This window comes from Chiloscyllium plagiosum, unplaced genomic scaffold (genome assembly GCF_037043375.1).
Source record: "Chiloscyllium plagiosum isolate Xiang-an unplaced genomic scaffold, Cpla_swu_hap1 HiC_scaffold_10, whole genome shotgun sequence".
NCBI lineage: Eukaryota > Metazoa > Chordata > Chondrichthyes > Orectolobiformes > Hemiscylliidae > Chiloscyllium > Chiloscyllium plagiosum.
Genome location: NW_028270148.1, coordinates 113,750,761 through 113,770,933, shown reverse-complemented (window position 1 = coordinate 113,770,933; position 20,173 = coordinate 113,750,761). Strand labels below are relative to the sequence as shown.

At 47.5% G+C, this 20,173-nt stretch overlaps 1 protein-coding gene across 3 annotated transcripts in view; it reads left to right on the top strand.

Annotated features, from left to right (window-relative positions):
- The window catches only part of LOC122553107 (uncharacterized), a 140,611-nt gene that overhangs the window by 37,258 nt on the left and 83,180 nt on the right, over window positions 1–20,173 (top strand). For all 3 annotated transcript variants that reach the window (XM_087990982.1, XM_043696654.2, XM_043696653.2), the window contains one exon: window positions 16,288–16,525. In XM_087990982.1, the coding sequence (XP_087847108.1) occupies window positions 16,288–16,525 (238 nt within the window). The remainder of the gene's footprint in view (window positions 1–16,287; window positions 16,526–20,173) is intronic.

Below are 20,173 nucleotides of genomic sequence, written 5' to 3'. Positions count from 1 at the left end.
ATGTAAGCTAATGCACAACAGAGGGAGTGCTACACTGTTAGAGGTGCTACCTTCCAGATAAGATGTTCAACCCAGGCCCTTGCTGGGCTCTCAGGTACTGGTAACCCAATCTGTGGCACTATTTCAGAGAAAGGCAGGGGATATCTCTCGGGGTGGGGCGGGGGGGGGGGGGGGCTGGCCACAATTTGTACCTCAATCGACAGCACAAAAATAAACGATGAGTAGGTCATTGTCATGTGACTGGTTGTGGGAGCTTATTGTGCGTGAAATGGCTGCTGTGTTTTCTACATTACAACAGTGACCCCACCGCAAAAATAGAGACTCCGTTGACTGTAAGGCACCTTGATGGGCCCTGATGTTGGATCGGCTGCTATAGAAATGTAAGTCTTTATTATACTCACTGCAGCTTGGAGGCAGAGAAATGGAGTGAGATTAAGCCTCCATGGAAGTAGCAAGGCAGGGGGTGGGAAGGGCAGATAATTGGGCATGTTGGCCCTGGGAAAGTATTTACCCCCTTCTCACGCCCCACCTTAACAACTAAGCATTGCCCAAGGAGGTCCTTTAGGAACTTTCCTGAACTGTTATTAAAACAGTTAAATTAAAACATGTAAATAGCCAGTTAAAGACCACCTGCACTGATGACTACCTTCATCAGGTGAGAAAAGTACAAATTGTGGGGAACAGGCATGAGCTGCCCGTCGGGGAGGGGTGAGGACACACAAAGGAGGTGGGAGTCTCCATTTACCTCAGCTGAGGGGCCACCTCCCTGCCCATCCCTCGACACCCCGACCACTGCCCCCCTCCCCTGCCCTCTCCATCCCACCCTGCAAGACCTGAACCAAAAGCACCGATCTTTCTTACTGTTTCAGCCCCCAAAACGTCTCTCTCTCTCTCTCTCTCTCTGTGTCTTAAATGGCTGATTGGATCTTAATCCAGAAAATGTTATTGTTAGGGAGAGGAGATGGGTCAGTCACCCAGTCCACAACGTACTAAATACTGGCCACAGGGTGAGATGAAAAAGAGTGGAAGGATGATTGTGTGGAGCGCCATAACCATGGTGTAGCCTGAATTGCATGTAGTGTGTTTTAACTATGTGTAATTAACTATCAAACAACAGGAGCAGATTGCTGGAAATTAAGCTAACTTGTTGACACAACCCCACATTGATATTATGAGTGTATTAGGACAATTAGGCTTCATGTTGACCTGGTACATACAGTTCCTTTGAAGGAGCAGACAGTGTGCTTTAGAAGTACTTACAGTATATTCCACCACCTTGTAACCGCCAGTGTTCCTGGGAAGAAATTGTGATATTGAATGAGGACATAGTTATATCCGTCACATCTCGACCAATTTCAGTTGCAAGATAAAAGCGTCTCTGCGAAATGCTGTGCAGCTTCATTCTACTTTGATAATGTAGAAATTGCTTCAAGATCCCTCATTGTTCATCACCTTAGCTTTGTGCATAATCCTTTGACTTGAAGGACAAAGACATGATGGGTGCAGTCTTCCCATCACCAGTGAGGAAAGCACATCCTCACAGGATTGAGTTGACGAGGGGTCAGGTTCCTCAGGGGCACTACATTCTGAGAAGTGGATTCAGAGAGTCTGCAAATTCCCTTGTGTGAGCTATTTGCCAGACTCTCCCACCCCTTACAGACAGGGTGAAGGGACTCAGTGATTAGCACCATCCCTTGGGCAGTGGAGCCTCACTATGGCCCTCTGCCCCAGACAACGGGATTCAGCTCACAACCTCTTTGCAGAAAGAAAGAGCAAATTGCATTTCAGTAGCACCACACACGACCTCAGTGCCTCTCAAAGCTTTGCACGGCCAGTCCAGCCATTGTTGCATTGTAGGAACGGCAACAGACATTCTACATGACACAGCAAGCTCCCACATACAGGTATTTATTACATCACCTGTGTTTGTAATTTGATACTGGGTTGAGGGATACACCTTTAACCTGAGAAACAAAAGCAGTGGGAGCAGACGTGCAGCCAATTCAGTTGGATCATGGTTGGTTTTAGGCTTCAACTCCATTTTCCTGCCCACTCCCTGTGTCTCATCGATTCTCTGAAAGACCAAAATAAAACCACTTCAAGCTTAAATATATTCAGTGGTGATACGTCCACATCTCTCTTAGGCAGAGAATTAGATTACTTACAGTGTGGAAACAGGCCCTTCAGCCCAACAAGTCCACACTGACCCTCTGAAGAACAACCCATCCAGACCCATTCCCCTACATTTACCCCTTTACCTAACACTACGGGCAATTTAGCCTGGCCAATTCACCTAACCTGCACATTTTTTTTGGACTGTGGGAGGAAACCGGAGCACCCAGAGGAAATCCACGCAGACACGGGGAGAATGTGCAAACTCCACACAGACAGTTGCCCGAGGTGGGAATTGAACCCGGGTCCATGGTGCTGTAAGGCAGCAGTGCTAACCACTGAGCCGCCGTGCCGGGAAACAAACCCATCTGGTTCACTAGTGTCCTTTCAGGAAGGAAACTGCCATCCTTACCCGGCCTGTATGTGACTCCAGACCCACAGTGATGGGGTTGACTCTCAATCACCCTCTGGGCAATAAATGCTGGCCTAGCCAGCGATGCCCTCATCTCATGAATGAATAAAGAAAAAAAAAACGCTATACACAAGATCCACGTTCCCTCTGGGTTTTATGGAATTGTGTGGATCTCTGAGGTCCATGCTATTTCTGGAAGAGGATTTCAATGAAGAATTGGATGAAGCTGAGAGAGAATAAGGAACAGCACAATGTACTGCATTATGCTGATGAGAAGACTTTCCAAATTCACAACCGCTATCATCTAGAAGGAAAAGGGCAGCAGATGGATAGGAACACCACGCTCTACAGGATTTCACTGGGTCTGTGCAGGGATCGGGGATTGCACAGGTTTCCAGCTGCTGTCTCACCAAAGCTCCAGACCATGGCAGGGAGATGTCTTGATTTTCCAAACATTTTATCGATACATATCCATTCACAGGTTGGATGGATGTTGCAGGAAAGACCAGTGTTTATTGCCTATCCCCCAATTGTCCTTGAGAAAATCGTGTTGAGCTGCGTCCTTCATGGGTTGTGGGCTGTGTGGGGTTAAGTGCACCTATAGACAATAGACAATAGGTGCAGGAGTAGGCCATTCTGCCCTTCGAGCCTGCACCACCATTCATTATGATCATGGCTGATCATCCTCAATCAGTATCCTGTTCCTGCCTTATCTCCATAACCCTTGATTCCACTATCCTTGAGAGCTCTATCCAACTCTTTCTTAAACGAATCCAGAGACTTGGCCTCCACTGCCTTCTGGGGCAGAGCATTCCACACAGCCACCACTCTCTGGGTGAAGAAGTTTCTCCTCATCTCTGTCCTAAATGGCCTACTCCTTATTTTTAAGCTGTGTCCTCTGGTTCAGGACTCACCCATCAGCAGAAACATGTTTCCTGCCTCCAGGGTGTCCAATCCTTTAATAATCTTATACGTCTCAATCAGATCCCCTCTCAGTCTTCTAAACTCAAGGGTATACAAGCCCAGTCGCTCCAATCTTTCAACATAAGATAGTCCCGCCATTCCAGGAATTGACCTCGTGAACCTACGCTGCACTCCCTCAATAGCCAGAATGTCTTTCCTCAAATTTGGAGACCAGAACTGCACACAATATTCCAGGTGTGGTCTCACCAGGGCCCTGTGCAGCTGCAGAAGAACCTCTTTGCTTCTATACTCAATCCCTCCTGTTATGAAGGCCAGCATGCTATTAGCTTTCTTCACTACCTGCTGTACCTGCATGCTTGCCTTCATAAACTGGTGTACAAGAACACCCAGATCTCTTTGTACTGCCCCTTTACCTGACTTGACTCCATTTAGGTAGTAATCTGCCTTCTTGTTCTTGCCACCAAAGTGGATAACCATACATTTATCCACATTAAACTGCATCTGCCATGCATCTGCCCACTCACCTAACACACGGCGAGACATCGAACAATTCTTCCGCTGCCTTCGCCTCCGCGCCTACTTCTTCAACCAGGATTCTCGCCCACCCTCTGACGACCCCTTCTCCCATCTCCAACACACCCCATCCATCTGGACACCCTGTGCTGGCCTCTTACCTGCCCTCAATCTGTTCATAGCCAACTGCCGCCGCTACATTAACCACCTCAACCTGTCCACCCCTCTCACCCACTCCAACCTCTCACCCTCGCAATGTACAGCCCTCCACTCCCTCCACTGCCTCCTCTCCAACCCCAACCTCACTATCAAACCGGCAGACAAGGGAGGCGCGGTAGTAGTTTGGCGCACTGACCTTTACATTGCTGAGGTTAAACAGCAGCTCGCGGACACCTCTTCCTACTGCTCCCTTGACCATGACCCCACCCCCCACCACCAAACCATCATCTCCCAGACCATCCATAACCTCATCCCCTCAGGGAATCTCCCATCCAACGCCTCCAACCTCATAGTCCCACAACCTCGCACCGCCCGTTTCTACCTCCTGCCCAAAATCCACAAACCTGACTGCCCCGGCCGACCCATTGTCTCAGCCTGCTCCTGCTCGTCCGAACTCATCTCTGCATACCTCGACACGGTCCTGTCCCCCTTAGTCCAAGAACTCCCCACCTACATTCGGGACACCAGCCACGCCCTCCACCTCCTCCATGATTTTCGCTTCCCTGGCCCCCAACGCCTTATCTTCACCATGGACATCCAGTCCCTGTACACCTCCATCCCCCATCACAAAGGACTGAAAGCCCTCCGCTTCTTCCTTTCCCGCCGTACCAAACCAGTACCCTTCCACTGACACCCTCCTTCAACTGACTGAACTGGTCCTCACTCTGAACAACTTCTCTTTCCAATCCTCCCACTTCCTCCAAACCAAAGGAGTAGCCATAGGCACCCGCATGGGCCCCAGCTATGCCTGCCTCTTCATAGGATATGTGGAACAGTCCAACTTCCGCAGCTACACTGGCACCACCCCCCACCTTTTCCTCCGCTACATCGATGACTGTATCGGCGCTGCCTCGTGCTCCCACGAGGAGGTTGAACAGTTCATCCACTTTAACAACACCTTCCACCCTGACCTCAAATTTACCTGGACCGTCTCAGACTCCTTCCTAGACCTCTCCATTTCTATCTCGGGTGACCGAATCAACACGGACATTTACTATAAACCGACCGACTCCCACAGCTACCTAGACTACACCTCCTCCCACCCTGCCCCCTGTAAAAACGCCATCTCATATTCCCAATTCCTTCGTCTCCGCCGCATCTGCTCCCAGGAGGACCAGTTCCAAAACCGTACAACCCAGATGGCCTCCTTCTTCAAAGACCGCAATTTCCCCCCAGACGTGATCGACGATGCTCTTCACCACATCTCCTCCACTTCCCGCTCCTCCGCCCTTGAGCCCCGACCCTCCAATCACCACCAGGACAGAACCCCACTGGTCCTCACCTACCACCCCACCAACCTCCAGATACATCGTATCATAGGTCGTCATTTCCGCCACCTCCAAACGGACCCACCACCAGGTATATATTTCCCTCCCCTCCCCTATCAGTGTTCCAAAAAGACCACTCCCTCCGTGATTCCCTCGTCAGGTCCACACCCCCCACCAACCCAACCTCCACTCCCGGCACCTTCCCCTGCAACCGCAAGAAATGCAAAAATTGCGCCCACACCTGCCCCCTTACTTCCTTCCAAGGCCCCAAGGGATCCTTCCATATCTGCCACAAATTCACCTGCACCTCCACACACATCATTTACTACATCCGCGGTACCTGATGTGGCCTCCTCTATATTGGGGAGACAGGCCGCCTACTTGTGGAACGTTTCAGAGAACACCTCTGGGACACCCGGACCAACCAACCCAATCACCCCGTGGCTCTACACTTCAAATCCCCCTCTCACTCCACCAAAGCCATGCAGGTCCTTGGACTCCTCCATCGCCAGACCATAGCAACACGACGGCTGGAGGAAGAGTGCCTCATCTTCCGCCTAGGAACCCTCCAACCACAAGGGATGAACTCAGATTTCTCCAGTTTCCTCCTTTCCCCTCCCCCCACCTGTCTCAGTCCCAACCCTCGAATTCAGCACCACCTTCCTAACCTGCAATCTTCTTCCTGACCTCTCCGCCCCCACCCCCAGTCCAGCCTATCACCCTCACCTTAACCTCCTTCCACCTATCGCATTTCCAACGCCCCTCCCCCAGGTCCCTCCACCCTACCTTTTATCTTAGCCTGCTTGGCACACTTTCCTCATTCCTGAAGAAGGGGTCATGCCCGAAACGTCGATTCTTCTGCTCCTTGGATGCTGCCTGACCTGCTGCGCTTTTCCAGCAACACATTTTCAGCACTCATCTAACCTGTCCAGGTCACCCTGTAATCTCCTAACATCCTCCTCACATTTCACCCTGCCACCCAGCTTTGTATCATCAGCAAATGTGCTAATGTTAATATTAATACCATCTTCTATATCATTAGTATATATTGTAAAAAGCTGCGGTCCCAGCACTGATCCCTGCGGTACCCCACTGGTCACTGCCTGCCATTCCGAAATGGAGCCGTTTATCACTACTCTTTGTTTCCTGTCAGCCAACCAATTTTCAATCCAAGTCAGTACTTTGCCCCCAATACCATGCACCCTAATTTTGATCACTAACCTCCTATGTGGGACTTTATCAAAGGCTTTGTGAAAGACCAGGTACACTACATCCACTGGATCTCCCTTGTCCATCTTCAGAATTACATCCTCAAAAAATTCCAGAAGATTAGTCAAGCATGATTTCCCCTTCATAAATCCATGCTGACTCTGACCTATCCTGTTACTGCTATCCAGATGTGTCATTATTTCATCCTTTATAATTGACTCCAGCATCTTTCCCCCCACTGAGGTCAGACTAACTGGTCTATAATTTCCTGCTTTCTCTCTCGCTCCTTTCTTAAAAAGTGGTACAACATTAGCCATCCTCCAATCCGCAGGAACTGATCCTGAATCTATCGAACTCTGGAAAATAATCACCAACGCATCCGCGATTTCTAGATTCTGGATCAGTGGTGCTGGAAGAGCACAGCAATTCAGGCAGCATCCAACGAGCAGCGAAATCGACGTTTCGGGCAAAAGCCCTTCATCAGGAATAAAGGCAGAGAGCCTGAAGCGTGGAGAGATAAGCTAGGGGAGGGTGGGGGTGGGGAGAGAGTAGCATAGAGTACAATGAGTGAGTGGGGGAGGAGATGAAGGTGATAGGTCAGGGAGAGGGTGGAGTGGATAGGTGGAAAAGGAGCTAGGCAGGTCGGACAAGTCCGGACAAGTCAAGGGGACAGTGCGGAGCTGGAAGTTTGAAACTAGGATGAGGTGGGGGAAGGGGAAATGAGGAAGCTGTTGAAATCCACATTGATGCCCTGGGGTTGAAGTGTTCCGAGGTGGAAGATGAGGCGTTCTTCCTCCAGGCGTCTGGTGGTGAGGGAGCGGCGGTGAAGGAGGCCCAGGACCTCCATGTCCTCGGCAGAGTGGGAGGGGGAGTTGAAATGTTGGGCCACGGGGCGGTTTGGTTGATTGGTGCGGGTGTCTTGGAGATGTTCCCTAAAGCGCTCTGCTAGGAGGCGCCCAGTCTCCCCAATGTAGAGGAGACCGCATCGGGAGCAACAGATATAATAAATGATATTAGTGGATGTGCAGGTAAAACTTTGATGGATGTGGAAGGCTCCTTTAGGGCCTTGGATAGAGGTGAGGGAGGAGGTGTGGGCGCAGGTTTTACAGTTCCTGCGGTGGCAGGGGAAAGTGCCAGGATGGGTCGTAGGGGGGCGTGGACCTGACCAGGTAGTCACGGAGGAAACGGTCTTTGCGGAAGGTGGAAAGGGGTGGGGAGTGAAATATATCCTTGGTGGTGGGGTCTGTTTGGAGGTGGCAGAAAGGTCGGCAGATGATTTGGTTTATGCGGAGGTTTGTAGGGTGGAAGGTGAGCACCAGGGGCGTTCTGTCCTTGTTACGGTTGGAGGGGTGGGGTCTGAGGGTGGAGGTGCGGGATATGGACGAGATGCGTTGGAGGGCAGCTTTAACCACATGGGAAGGGAAATTGCGGTCTCTAAAGAAGGAGGCCATCTGGTGTGTTTTATAGTGGAACTGGTCCTCCTGGGAGCAGATACGGCGGAGGTGGAGGAATTGGGAATACGGGATGGCATTTTTTTGCAAGAGAGAGCCAACTCCTTCAGTACCTTGGGATGTAGACCATCAGGCCCCGGGGACTTATCAACCTTCAGACCTAACAGTCTCTCCAACACCAATTCCTGGTAAATATAAATTCCCTTCAGTTCAGGTCCTTCAGCCACTGTTACCTCAGGGAGATTGCTTGTGTCTTCCCCAGTGAACACAGATCTGAAGTACCAATTCAATTCTTCTGCCATTTCTTTGTTCCCTGTAATATATTCCCCTGTTTCTGTCTTCAAGGGCCCAATTTTAGCCTTAACCATTTTTTTCCCTTTCACATACCTAAAAAAGCTTTTACTATCCTCCTTTATATGTTTGGCCAGTTTACCTTCGTACCTCATTTTTTCTCTGCGTATTTCCTTCTTAGTAATCCTCTGTTGTTCTTTAAAAGCTTCCCAGTCCTCAGTTTTCCCACTTATCTTTGCTATGTTCCACTTTTTCTCTTTTGACTTTATATGTTTCTTAACTTCTCTCGTCAGCCACGGCCACCCCTGCCTCCTCCTAGGATCTTTCTTCCTTTTTGGAATGAACTGATCCTGCAACTTCTGCATTATACCCAGAAATATCTGTCACTGTTCCTCCACTGTCATCCCTGCTAAGGTATTGCACCATTGTACTTTGGCCCAGCTCCTCCCTCATAACTCCATAGTTCCCTTTATTCAACTGAAATATTGTCACTACCGATTGTATCCTCTCCCTTTCAAATTGCAGATTGAAGCTTATAGTATTATGGTCACTACTTCCTAATGGCTCATTCACTTCGAGGTCCCTGATCAATTCTGGTTCGTTGCACAATACCAGATCCAGAATTGCCTTCTCCCTGGTCGGCTCCAGCACCAGCTGTTCTAAGAATCCATCTCGGAGGCACTCCACAAAATCTCCCATAACAACTGTAGTAACATCTTTGCGACAGGCCAATTTCAGCTCCTTATTCAACTTACACCCTACATCCATACTACCATTTGGGGGCCTGTAGATAACTCCCAAGAGGGTCTTTCTACCCTTAGAATTTCTCAGCTCTATCCATACTGACTCTACATTCCCTGATTTTAGGTCCCCCCGTGCAAGGGACTGAATATCATCCCTTACCAACATGGCCACCCCAACCCCTCTGCCCATCAGTCTGTTCTTACGATAGCACGTATAGCCTTGAATATTCATTTCCCAGGCCCTGTCCACTTGAAGCCACGTCTCAGTTATCCCCACAATATCGTAGCTGACAATTTCCAAAAGATCCTCAAGCTCATCCATCTTATTTCTAATACTTTGTGCATTCATATGTAGTATTTTTAATTTGTTACTGCCCTCACCCTTCCTATCAACCCCTATAGGTGTCAGTCATAGAGTCATAGAGATGTACAGCATGGAAACAGACCCTTCGGTCAAACCGTCCATGCCGACCAGATCTCCCAACCCAATCTAGTCCCACCTGCCAGCACCCGGCCCATATCCCTCCAAACCCTTCTTATCTGGAGGGAGTGCCAGGGCTTTGACCCATTATTGATAATAAAAACAATGGTGATATATTTCCAAGTCAGGATGGGGAGTGACTTGAGATTTGCAACTCAGAAAGGAACTTATAGGTAGTCGGTGTTCCAATCCATCTGCTGCCCTCATCTTCCTAGATGGTGGTGGTTGGGGATGTGGAAGGTCTTGTCATTAACACAGTGCAGTACATTGCCCGGTTCCCTATTCTCCCTCGGTTTCATCCAATTCTTCATCCTTGCAATTTGTTCCTTTCTCGTTCAACTGTTTGTGAGTTCCTTTACGAAGTCTTCACTATGGAAGCTGTATTCAATAGCCTATCAGATGGAGACAGAGGCTGGTCGTGTCTGGATTGGAGGAGAGTTGTAATTTGCACGTTGACGTGTCTGTTCAATCAACACATCTGAGGCTGGAGTCTATTTTCGTGCCAAAGTAAATACAGAAAGAAGCATTCAGAAAACTGTGAAATCAGATGGACCATCAACCTCTCAAATGGCAATGTCGTGTCATCATTAAGTTGATGTGTGTTGTTGGACAATGTGATGTATTGAAAGCTGGTCTTATTACACGAGGTAAAAATAGCGGCTGTGTAGCATTAAACAGGGCTAACAACTGTGCCAGCCACTCAGACTTTAATAGCTAAATTATAAAGCTGGACACACACGGGCACAACAAGTCGTTTTTATTGATCTCAAAGAGTAACAGGTGTCTGTCTGCACAATTAGAGCAAATGACAAACTTGCAAGGATGGAACACATCTCATTAAAATCTTTATTTACAGGCCACTTTGTTCTTCTGAAGGCAATGGTTTCGATTCAGTTAAGTATTTTTAATCAAATCGAGGATTAAACCAATGATCATGCTATATCTAACATTGGAAGGGCCCTTACAGAGCAGTAGTAGTGTCCCTACTTCTGACCTAGGAGGCCTAGGTTTAAGTCCCACTTGCTCAAGTGGTGTGTCAGAACATCTCTGAACAAGTTGATTAGGGGGAGAAAATCTAACTTACCTAAATAGAAGCTCTTTTGTGGAGTTTATGCCCGTAAAGTGTGGGAATACTGATTAACAAACTGACCTCTGACCCTCATTTCCATGGTCCATTACAAAGTGAGGAGGGGAGGGGCTCCTCTCAAAGGCAAAGCTCCCAGGAAGGTCAGGGTTCTTCAGACATTGTCAGCTGTAGGTTGAGGCAGTCATATGGAGTCATAGAGTCACACAGCATGGAAACACCAACCGGTCCATGCTGAACATAATCCCAAACTAAACTCATCCCACATGCCTGCTCCTGGCCCATATCCCTCCCTATTCATCTATTAAAATCCAAATGTCTTTTAAACATTGTAATTGTGTCAACATTCATCACTTTCTCAGGAAGTTCATTGCATACCTAAGAACTTCCTACATGCTGATGAGGCCAGAGCCAGATGTCTGGAAGGACACCCCGACACTTTATTTTTATTCGCACATGGGATGTGGATGTCATTGGGTGGGCCTGCAATTATTGTCAGTCACTAGTTAGCTCTGAAGAAGTTGGAGGTGAGTTGCCTTCTGGAATCACTATAGCCCATTTGCTGTAGGTTGGCCCACAATGCCTTTAGGGAGGGAATTTGCAGGGTCTACAGGGCTGTTTCTGTTATTGTCTTTTCCAGTGCCTGGCTTGATGTCGGGTGGTTTGTCCGGTTTGATTTCTTTGTTGAGACTTTCTAGCAGTTGATAGAACTGAGTGGCTTGCTTGGCCATTTCAGAGGGCAGTTGAGAGTCAACAACCTTGGTGTGGGTCTGGAGTCACGTGTAGATCAGACCAGGTAAGGATGGCAGGTTTCCCTTCCTGCGGGACGTTAGTGAGCAAGATGGGCTTTTCCCGACAGTCAACAATGGTTTCATCATTCTTAATTCCATTCTTTTTTTGTATTGAATTCAAACTCCACCATGTGTTGTGGCAGGATTGAAACGCAAGTCCTCACAACACGAACTGAGTTTCTAACTTAACCGGAGAAAGTGAGGACTGCAGATGCTGGAGAGTCAGAGTCGAGGAGTGTGGTGCTGGAAAAGCAGAGCAGGTCAGGTGGCATCCGAGGAGCAGGAGAGTCAACATTTTGGTCAGACAAGCTTCATCAGGAATGAAGGGCATATGCCTGAAATACTGACTGTCCTGCTCCTCGGATGCAGCCTGACCTGCTGTGCTTTTCCAGTGCCACCCCTTTCTAGATCAATAGTCTAGTGATAACACCACTAGGTCATCAACTCCGCCAAGGACTCTCATGATCTGTGACGTAAAGGTCTTAGATGTTGATTCCCGGACGTGGGAGACACTAGGTGAAGACAGAGGGAAATGGCGATATCACCTCTGGGCCATCGTGTGCTGCCATCGTCACCAGGTTTGACAACAGGTACCAACACCAAACAGAACAAGAACCTGCACTGACACCCAATAGCCATTTGCAGCAGAATCTTGTCTCACAGATTGATCTCTTCAGCCATCAGTACGAGGCATTGCGTGAGGATATCCACATACCTGTGGGACTTGCTGTGTGCCTCTCATTTTAACAAGACTAGAGGCAAAAGTGAGCTCTGCAGATGCTGGGGATTAGAATCATGAGTGTGGTGCTGGAAAAACCCAGCAGGTCAGGCAGCATCTGGGGAGCAGGAGAATCAACATTTCGGGCAAAAGCCCTTCATCAGGAATGAGGCTGATCCTAACTAGACTATAGGATGTTGACGATGATGATTGCAACTTTGCTAACAGTGATTAGATCAGGGGCAAATTCAACTAAGCGATAACCAGACAAAGATTTTTTTGTCTGTCTCATGTGTTCATTCAGAAGTTAAGGTGTCCCTCAGAGATCAACAGGACTAAGATTTATCCCGTCTCTGACATTCCTGTAAGCTTCAGGTAGGTTCTGTCCAGTGAAAACCTTAACCACATTGAACTCAGACAGGCAGAGTGACAGGATCATAAAACTGGACAGCTCCACCTTGACTTTTGTCTGTGCCAACTGAGGCGACTTCAAATTCCTCCTTAGAACATAAGAACATAAAAAACAGGAGCAGAAGTAGACCATCTGGCCCTTGGCGACTGCTCCACCATTCAATAAGATCATGGCTGAGCTTTTCATGGCCTCAGCTCCACTTACCCATCCGCTCACTATAACCCTTAATTCCTTTACTGTTTAAAAAAAAACTACCTTAGCTTTAAAAACGTTTACTGAAATAGCATCAACTACTTCACAGGGCAAGGAATTCCATGGACTAACAACCCTCTGAGTGAAGAAGCTCCTTCTCAATTCAGTCCTTGACCCCACGGTGACTCAGTGATTAGCACTGTTGCCCCACAGCGCCAGGGACCCGGGTTCAATCCCACATTCAGGTGACAGTCTGTGTGGAGTTTGCCATATCCTCCCTGTGTCTGCTGAGGTTTCGTCCCACTGTCCAAAGATGTGCAGGTTAGGTGAATTGGCCTAAGTGCAGGGTTATAGGGATGTGGTGGGTGAGATGCTCTTTGAAGGGTCAGTGTAGACCGGAGGAGATTCTATTCTATGATTCTTGTGGATTCAGGATATGTTTGGGGGTGGGGGATGGAGGGGGCTGCGATAGAATCCAGTTTGTTAATCTGACTGTCAATCTCTGGTTGCTGTTGCTAAGCCAGGCCAGGGTCAAGTCGTATTTTTATGAAATAGAATTACATCCAGTCTATTGTTCAAAACAGACCATTTGGCCCAACTAGTCCGATCTGGTTTTTATACTGACCCTGCATTGTTCTTCATTAACCTTATCAAAACATGACTTTGTTCCTTTCTCACTCCTGCTTTTACCTAGCTTCCTGTCAAATGGGCAGTCTGAGGGATTTGATCAGGCTGTGTGATGTGTTCATGAGACACAGGATACATTATCATGGGGAAGAGTAGGGACAGCAGGGTCGATGAAATGTGGAGCTGAAAAAACACAGCAGGTCAGACAGCATTGGAGGAGCTGGAGAGTCAACATTTCAGGTCAGGACCCTTCATCAGGACTTCTGATGCTGTCTGACCTGCTGTGCTTTTCCAGCTCTACATTTTATTGACTCCAAATTATCATGGGAGCTGATACATCACGATCTTGCTTTCTCTCTCACAGCCTTGTGGCAAAATGAAGCCATGGTGGGATGGTTCTTAAATAAAGTAATGTTTTCCCCTAGCTTAGCAGATTCTAAATATCCTTTCACACTGCACAAGATCAGTAATGTTTCAAGTGCATCTACACTATTCACCTCCGTATTCACTGAGAAAGGAACATCCACACTCCCACCACGCTGCGAGTAAAGAAGTCAGTGAATTTGTGAAATTCATTACCGCTGAGGGCTGCCGAGGCTGGGTTGTTAATTATATTCACGGCTGAGAGAGACAGATTTGTAATCAGCAAGGTCACTGGGAAAAGTGGAGTTGAGGATTATCAGGTCAGCCATGAGCTTACTGAATGGGGGAGCAGTCTCTATGGGCCGAATGGCCTACTTGTGCTCCGATATTGTGCGGTTTCCTGAATTCCTAATTGGATGTTTTCGTGACTGACTTCTGTTGATGGCGCCTAGTCTCTGTCTTACAGCAAATATGAAAACACCTCAATGTCTAACCCCTTCAGTCTTGTCGTGTCCACAATGTATTGTCTTAATGGGCCATAGTATGTCAGTGACATGGGAGCGCTTTGACATTAATAGTTGCAGAGTTTGAAGCTACGGTTAGCAGCGCATTGTTGTCACACTCTGGAAATAAACCAGGGGAAGTTGTTTCTGACTGTTCATTAGAATGACAAACAGGTCACTAAAGATGGAAAATGTTTCAATGTTCCCTTTTATGACGTTGTTAAGCTCTCATTCAGTAAGAGAGGTGGATGCCAGCTGCTACCTCCTTCGATCTCCTTCAGTAACGTCAGCTGCACAGCTTCTGTTAGATCGCATCAACAAAATAAGCACTAACCTCCCTCACATCACGCCAAATGGAATTGCTTCACGAGGTGTGCATTACACAACCGAAACAAAAAAAAAGACAGAACTTGCATTTCGCTGGCACCCGTCACATCCTCAGGATGTTCCATAATGCTTCACGCGAATCAAGACCTTTGGAACTATAGTGGCAATAAAACCTCCTGCAAGACGCCATTCGCTTACAATACTGGGCATGGGGTCCTAGAAGTTTGTAAAAGCCCTCTCCCAGACAGGGAAATTGTGTTGTGCAGTGGCCTATGTGGATGAACATGTGGATAAACACTAAAAGGGTTTATCGACATCTGTCTAAGTTTGTTACAAAGATAACACAATTTAAGTTATAAAATCAAGTAATTTTGGCTGTCTAATGTAAAATATCATGCTTCTGAAAGATAGTTCCTCCCAAAAGGCTGTTTGGCCTTTCATGACCTTACAATATCTCAAAACATCTTAGCGTCAATAAAGTACCTTTCAAATTGTACTCACTGTTGTAATGTATGAAACATAGTGGTTGCACTGTATACTGAAAGCTCCTACAGCCCAGTGATAATTAGATTATTTCTATTTAGTGACAATGTTGTTCAAGGCACAGCTATTGGCCAATGGAAGTACTCCCCTGCTCTTCAAAATAGTGTTCGGGTATCTCTGATGTCCACCTGATAGGCCAGGCAGAGTCTCGGCTTAATGTCTCATTTGAAAGACAACACCTCCATCAGAGCAGCACTCCCTCAGTGCTGTCCATGAGTGTCAGCCCAGATCTTTCTGCTCAACTTCTCTACATAGAGTCGTAGAGAGTCATAACAGCTGAACCGTATGGAAACAGGCCCTTCGGCCCAACTTTCCCATGCCGCACAGTTTTCACAATTAATCTAGTCCCATTTGCCTGTGTTTGGTCCATATCGCTCCATCCCTATTCCATCTCTGTACCTGGCCAATTGTTTCTTAAATAATGAAATTGTACTCACCTCCACCACTACCTCTGGCAGCCCGTTCCAGACACTCACCACTGTGTGTGTGAAAACATTGCCCCTCTCGACCCTTTTGTGTCTCTCCCCCTCACCTTAACCCTATGCCCTCTAGTTTTAGATTCCTCGTACTGTGGGGAAAAGCTATCAACCTTATCTACGCCTTGAATGATTTTACAGAACTCTATAAGGTCACCCCTCTGTCTGCTATGTTCCAGCCTGCTCTTCAATTGTTAAATACATAAAGATTAATATGCCAATATCAATTGGTACGGTGGCTCAGTGGTTAGCACTGCTGCCTCACAGCACCAGGGACCTGGGTTCGATTCCAGTCTTGGGTGACTGTCTGTGTGGAGTTGGCACACTCTTCCTGTGTCTGTGCAGGTTTCCTCTGGGTGCTGTGGTTTCCTCCCACAATCCAAAGATGTGCCGTTGAGGGTGGATTGGCCATGCTGTTCAGGGATATGTAGGTTAGGTGCATTGGTTGGGGTAAATATTGGGCAATGGGTCTGGTAGGCTACTTTTCAGAGGGTTGGTGTGGACTTGTTGGACTGAAAGGCCTGTTTTCACACTGTAGGGATTCTCTGATTCAAATCCTGGCATTTTTTGAAAAGGTAGAAATCACACACAATGAAAGCAATTTATTCCTGTCTGGTTTGTGTTGCAGGAAGGTGCTGAGGAATTTTGGAGTTCCAGGACAAAGCACCAGGGACATGTTGGAAAGGAGCAAAAGACGGTCTTGCTTCTTAAGCAGTCCAAAGACGCCCCCAAACAGCACTCGCCAGTCCAACAATCCAGAATTGTCGGTTGCTGTGAACGCAGGCCGAAATGCTGACCCGTTCAGGGCCACATTAGCAAGACAGGAGCTGATAAGTACCAGAGCAGGTCACCAGGAGATTTTTGAGGTAGGCACATTGCGAACCTGGCTTTATCATCAGACTGTTAAGTATCTACCTTGATGTACGAGGTGCATTAAAAAGCTCCCCCACATTTGTGTTTTTACTTATTCATTCACAGAATGTGGGCATCACATTATTGCCCATCCCTAATTGCCCAGAGAGCAGTTAAGAGTCAACCACATTGCTGTAGGTCTGGAATCACATGTAGGCCAGTCTGGGTAAGGATAACAGATTCCTTCTCTGAGTGGAATTAGTGAACCAGATGGGTTTTTCATGACAATCCATAACAGATTCATGGTCATCATTAAACTCTTAATTCCAGTTTTTTATTGAATTCAAATTCCACCTTTCCTTTAGTAGGATTCAAATCCAGATCCCTAGAACATTAACTGGGCCTCTGGGTTAACAGTCCAGCAGTAAAACCACTAGGCCATTACCTCCCTTTCTTTGACCAAATATGTGTTAACATTGGGGCCATTTACCTGGCATGTAATTACCACTCGATCACAGCTAATCAGCAAGGTGGCAACCTCGGAGTGTTGGGAGGGAGGATCCTACTCGAGCTGATATTGTGATATTCACAGTCTGAGCTGTAAAGCCCATTGAATAGTGTGGACTCAATGGAATTATCCTTCCCTTTGACTCCTGTTAAGGCACAGCACAGGCATGATCCAAGATTCGGAAAGTCAGGAATCTGGGGCTGCATGGATGATGACATAGTGCCCCTTCCTGATACCAAGCCCGCACTAGATCCAGGGAGAAAGTGAGGACTGCAGATGCTGGAGAGTCAGAGTGGAAAAGTGCTGCACTGGAAAAGCACAGCAGGTCAGGCAGCATCCGAGGCGCAGGAGAGTCGACGTTTCGGGCATAAGCCTGACCTGCTGTGCTTTTCCAGCGCCACACTTTTTGACTCCCACACTAAATCCAAGTTCGACCCCATTCCCCCCTCCCCCACCTTGCTATGTAAACTGTAAAGTTTTCAGGCTGTTCTTGAATCCAAATGTTCAGCTGTAATATTGATGTTGCTGCTGTCCCTCTTTTTGCAGCCAACTCCTGGGAACAGAATAACGAATAGCAGGAGTAGGCCATTCAGCCCCTCACGCCTGCTCCCTAATTCAATATAATCAAGGTGATCCCATCTCAGCCTCAACTCCACTTTCCTGCCCTCTCCATACCCTCTCCCTAACCCTTTAGTCTGTTGCTAATTAAAAATCTGTCTGTCTCCTCCTTAAATGTGCTCAATGTCCCAGTATTAACTCAATGTCCCACGGTGGCATGGTGGTTCAGTGGATAGCACTGCTGCATCACAATAGTAGGAACCCAGGTTTGATTCCAGCCTCAGGCAACTACCTGTGTGGAGTTTGCATGTTCTCCCCTGCTTGGGTTTCCTCCCACAGTATGAAGCTGTGCAGGTTAGTGTCCAGAGGTGTGCAGCCTAGGTGGGTTAGCCATGGGGAATGCAGGGTTACAGGACAGATTGGGTCGAGGTGTGATGCTCTTTGGTGGGTCCGAGCAGATATGATGGACCAAGTGACCTCTTTCTGCGCTGTAGGGATTCTAATTCCTGAACTGTGAGTAAATTCCATAGATTCATGACCCTTTGAGAGACGTAATTTACCTCAGTTAGATCTCCTCTCATTCTTCTAAACTCTGGAGAGTAGAAGCTTAAGCTGCTCCATCTCTCCTCATTAGACAAACTTTACTGTTTTGTTCGCAGTGGATAGACATTTAAAAACAAACGGGGTGATCACTCTCCATTGCCCGTATGTCCAATTATGGTGCTAACATGATTCTGTCCCATCTCCGAGGTGATATGACCAGAGATAGAGTTTAATGACTTTGAAGATGGGTGTCTGAGATACATTGTGAGTTCACTGACAATGTGTTGGAAACTATTCTAGAAGGTTGAAATGAGATCCGCTCATGACAGAGTGGTTAAACTGATGGATTAGTAATCCCTTGGGGTTTATGTGCACAGGTTTCCTCACATTGTGAGTTTTGGGGTGGCACAGTGGCTCAGTGGTTAGCACTGCTGCCTCACAGCACCAGGGACCTGGGTTTGATTCCAGCCTCGGGCGACTGTCCGTGTGGAGTTCGCACATTCTCCCTGTGTCTGCGTGGGTTTTCTCCAGATGTTCCGGTTTCCTCCCACAATCCAAAGATGTGCAGGTCAGGTGAACTGGCCATGCTAAATTACCCAGAGGGAAGTGGGTCTGGGTGGGTGACTCTTCGGAGGGTCGGTGTGGACTGGTTGGGTGAAGGGCCTGTCCCCACACTGTAGCGATTCTATTCTAATCAGAGGAGCTCAGAGCAGGGAACTCTGCCGCTATTAGATTAGATTAGATTAGATTAGATTAGATTAGATTAGATTACAGTGTGGAAACAGGCCCTTCGGCCCAACAAGTCCACACCGACCCGCCGAAGCGAAACCCACCCATACCCCTACATTTACCCCTTACCTAGCACTACGGGCAATTTAGTATGGCCAATTCACCTGACCCTGCACATCTTTGGACTGTGGGAGGAAACCGGAGCACCCGGAGGAAACCCACGCAGACACGGGGAGAACATGCAAACTCCACACAGTCAGTCGCCTGAGGCGGGAACTGAACCCGGCTCTCTGGCGCTGTGAGGCAGCAGTGCTAACCACTGTGCCACCGTGCCGCCCACAACCTAATGTTACTAGTCCTGACAAATATTGCTTCAAGAAACCCAACATCTAGCCTGATCTTATATGAAAAACAGAACAATCTGGACTAAAATACAGGCAGTTCTGCTGTAGTGTATCTTTCGTTAATGCAAATTGGTTGTAACGTGATTGGTGAATACAAACTGCTTCTTCTAAAATGCAAACGTTTATCGTGTGTGTTAGCTTTCATGTGATTACATTGCCAACACTTTAAGTGTATTTGTATTATGGAATTTTTGTATAGGGCGGGGTCACATAGGAACGCAACTCTCAAGTAGTAGCAAGACTACTTGTAATATCCAAAATCACAAGAACTTGAAAACTCGAAAGTACTGTGGATGCTGCAAATCTGAATAGAAATTGCTGGAAAAGCTCAGCAGGTCTGGCAGCATCTGTGGACAGAAATCAGAGTTAACATTTTGAGTGAGCCTTCCCAAAACTTTAACTCTGATTTCTCTCCACAGGTGCTGCCAGACCTGCGGGAGCTTTTCCAGCAACTTCTATCTTTGCCACAAGAATTTGATATGTTTCATGTTTTACTGACACCTTGAAGAAGCTGTGCTGTATATTGGAATAGAGTAATATCTATTATTGAAATGAATCCTTTTGACATATCTGTTTGGGCTCGGCCACTTCAAGTGAACAAGCGCAGATCTCAATGAACAAAGAACAAAGAAAATTACAGTACAGGAACAGTCCCTTTGGCCCTCCAAACCTGCGCCGATCCAGATCCTCCACCTTAAATCTGCAGCCGATTTTCTAAGGATCTGTATCCCTCTGCTCCCTGCCCATTCATGTATCTGCCTAGATACATCTTAAATAATGTTATCGTTCCCCCTTCTATCACCTCCACTGGCAACGCATTCCAGCACCCACCATTCTCCACGTGAAAAACCTTCCAAGCATATCTCCCCTAAACCTTTCCCCTCTTACTCTGAACTCGCAATCCCGAATAATGAGGTAAG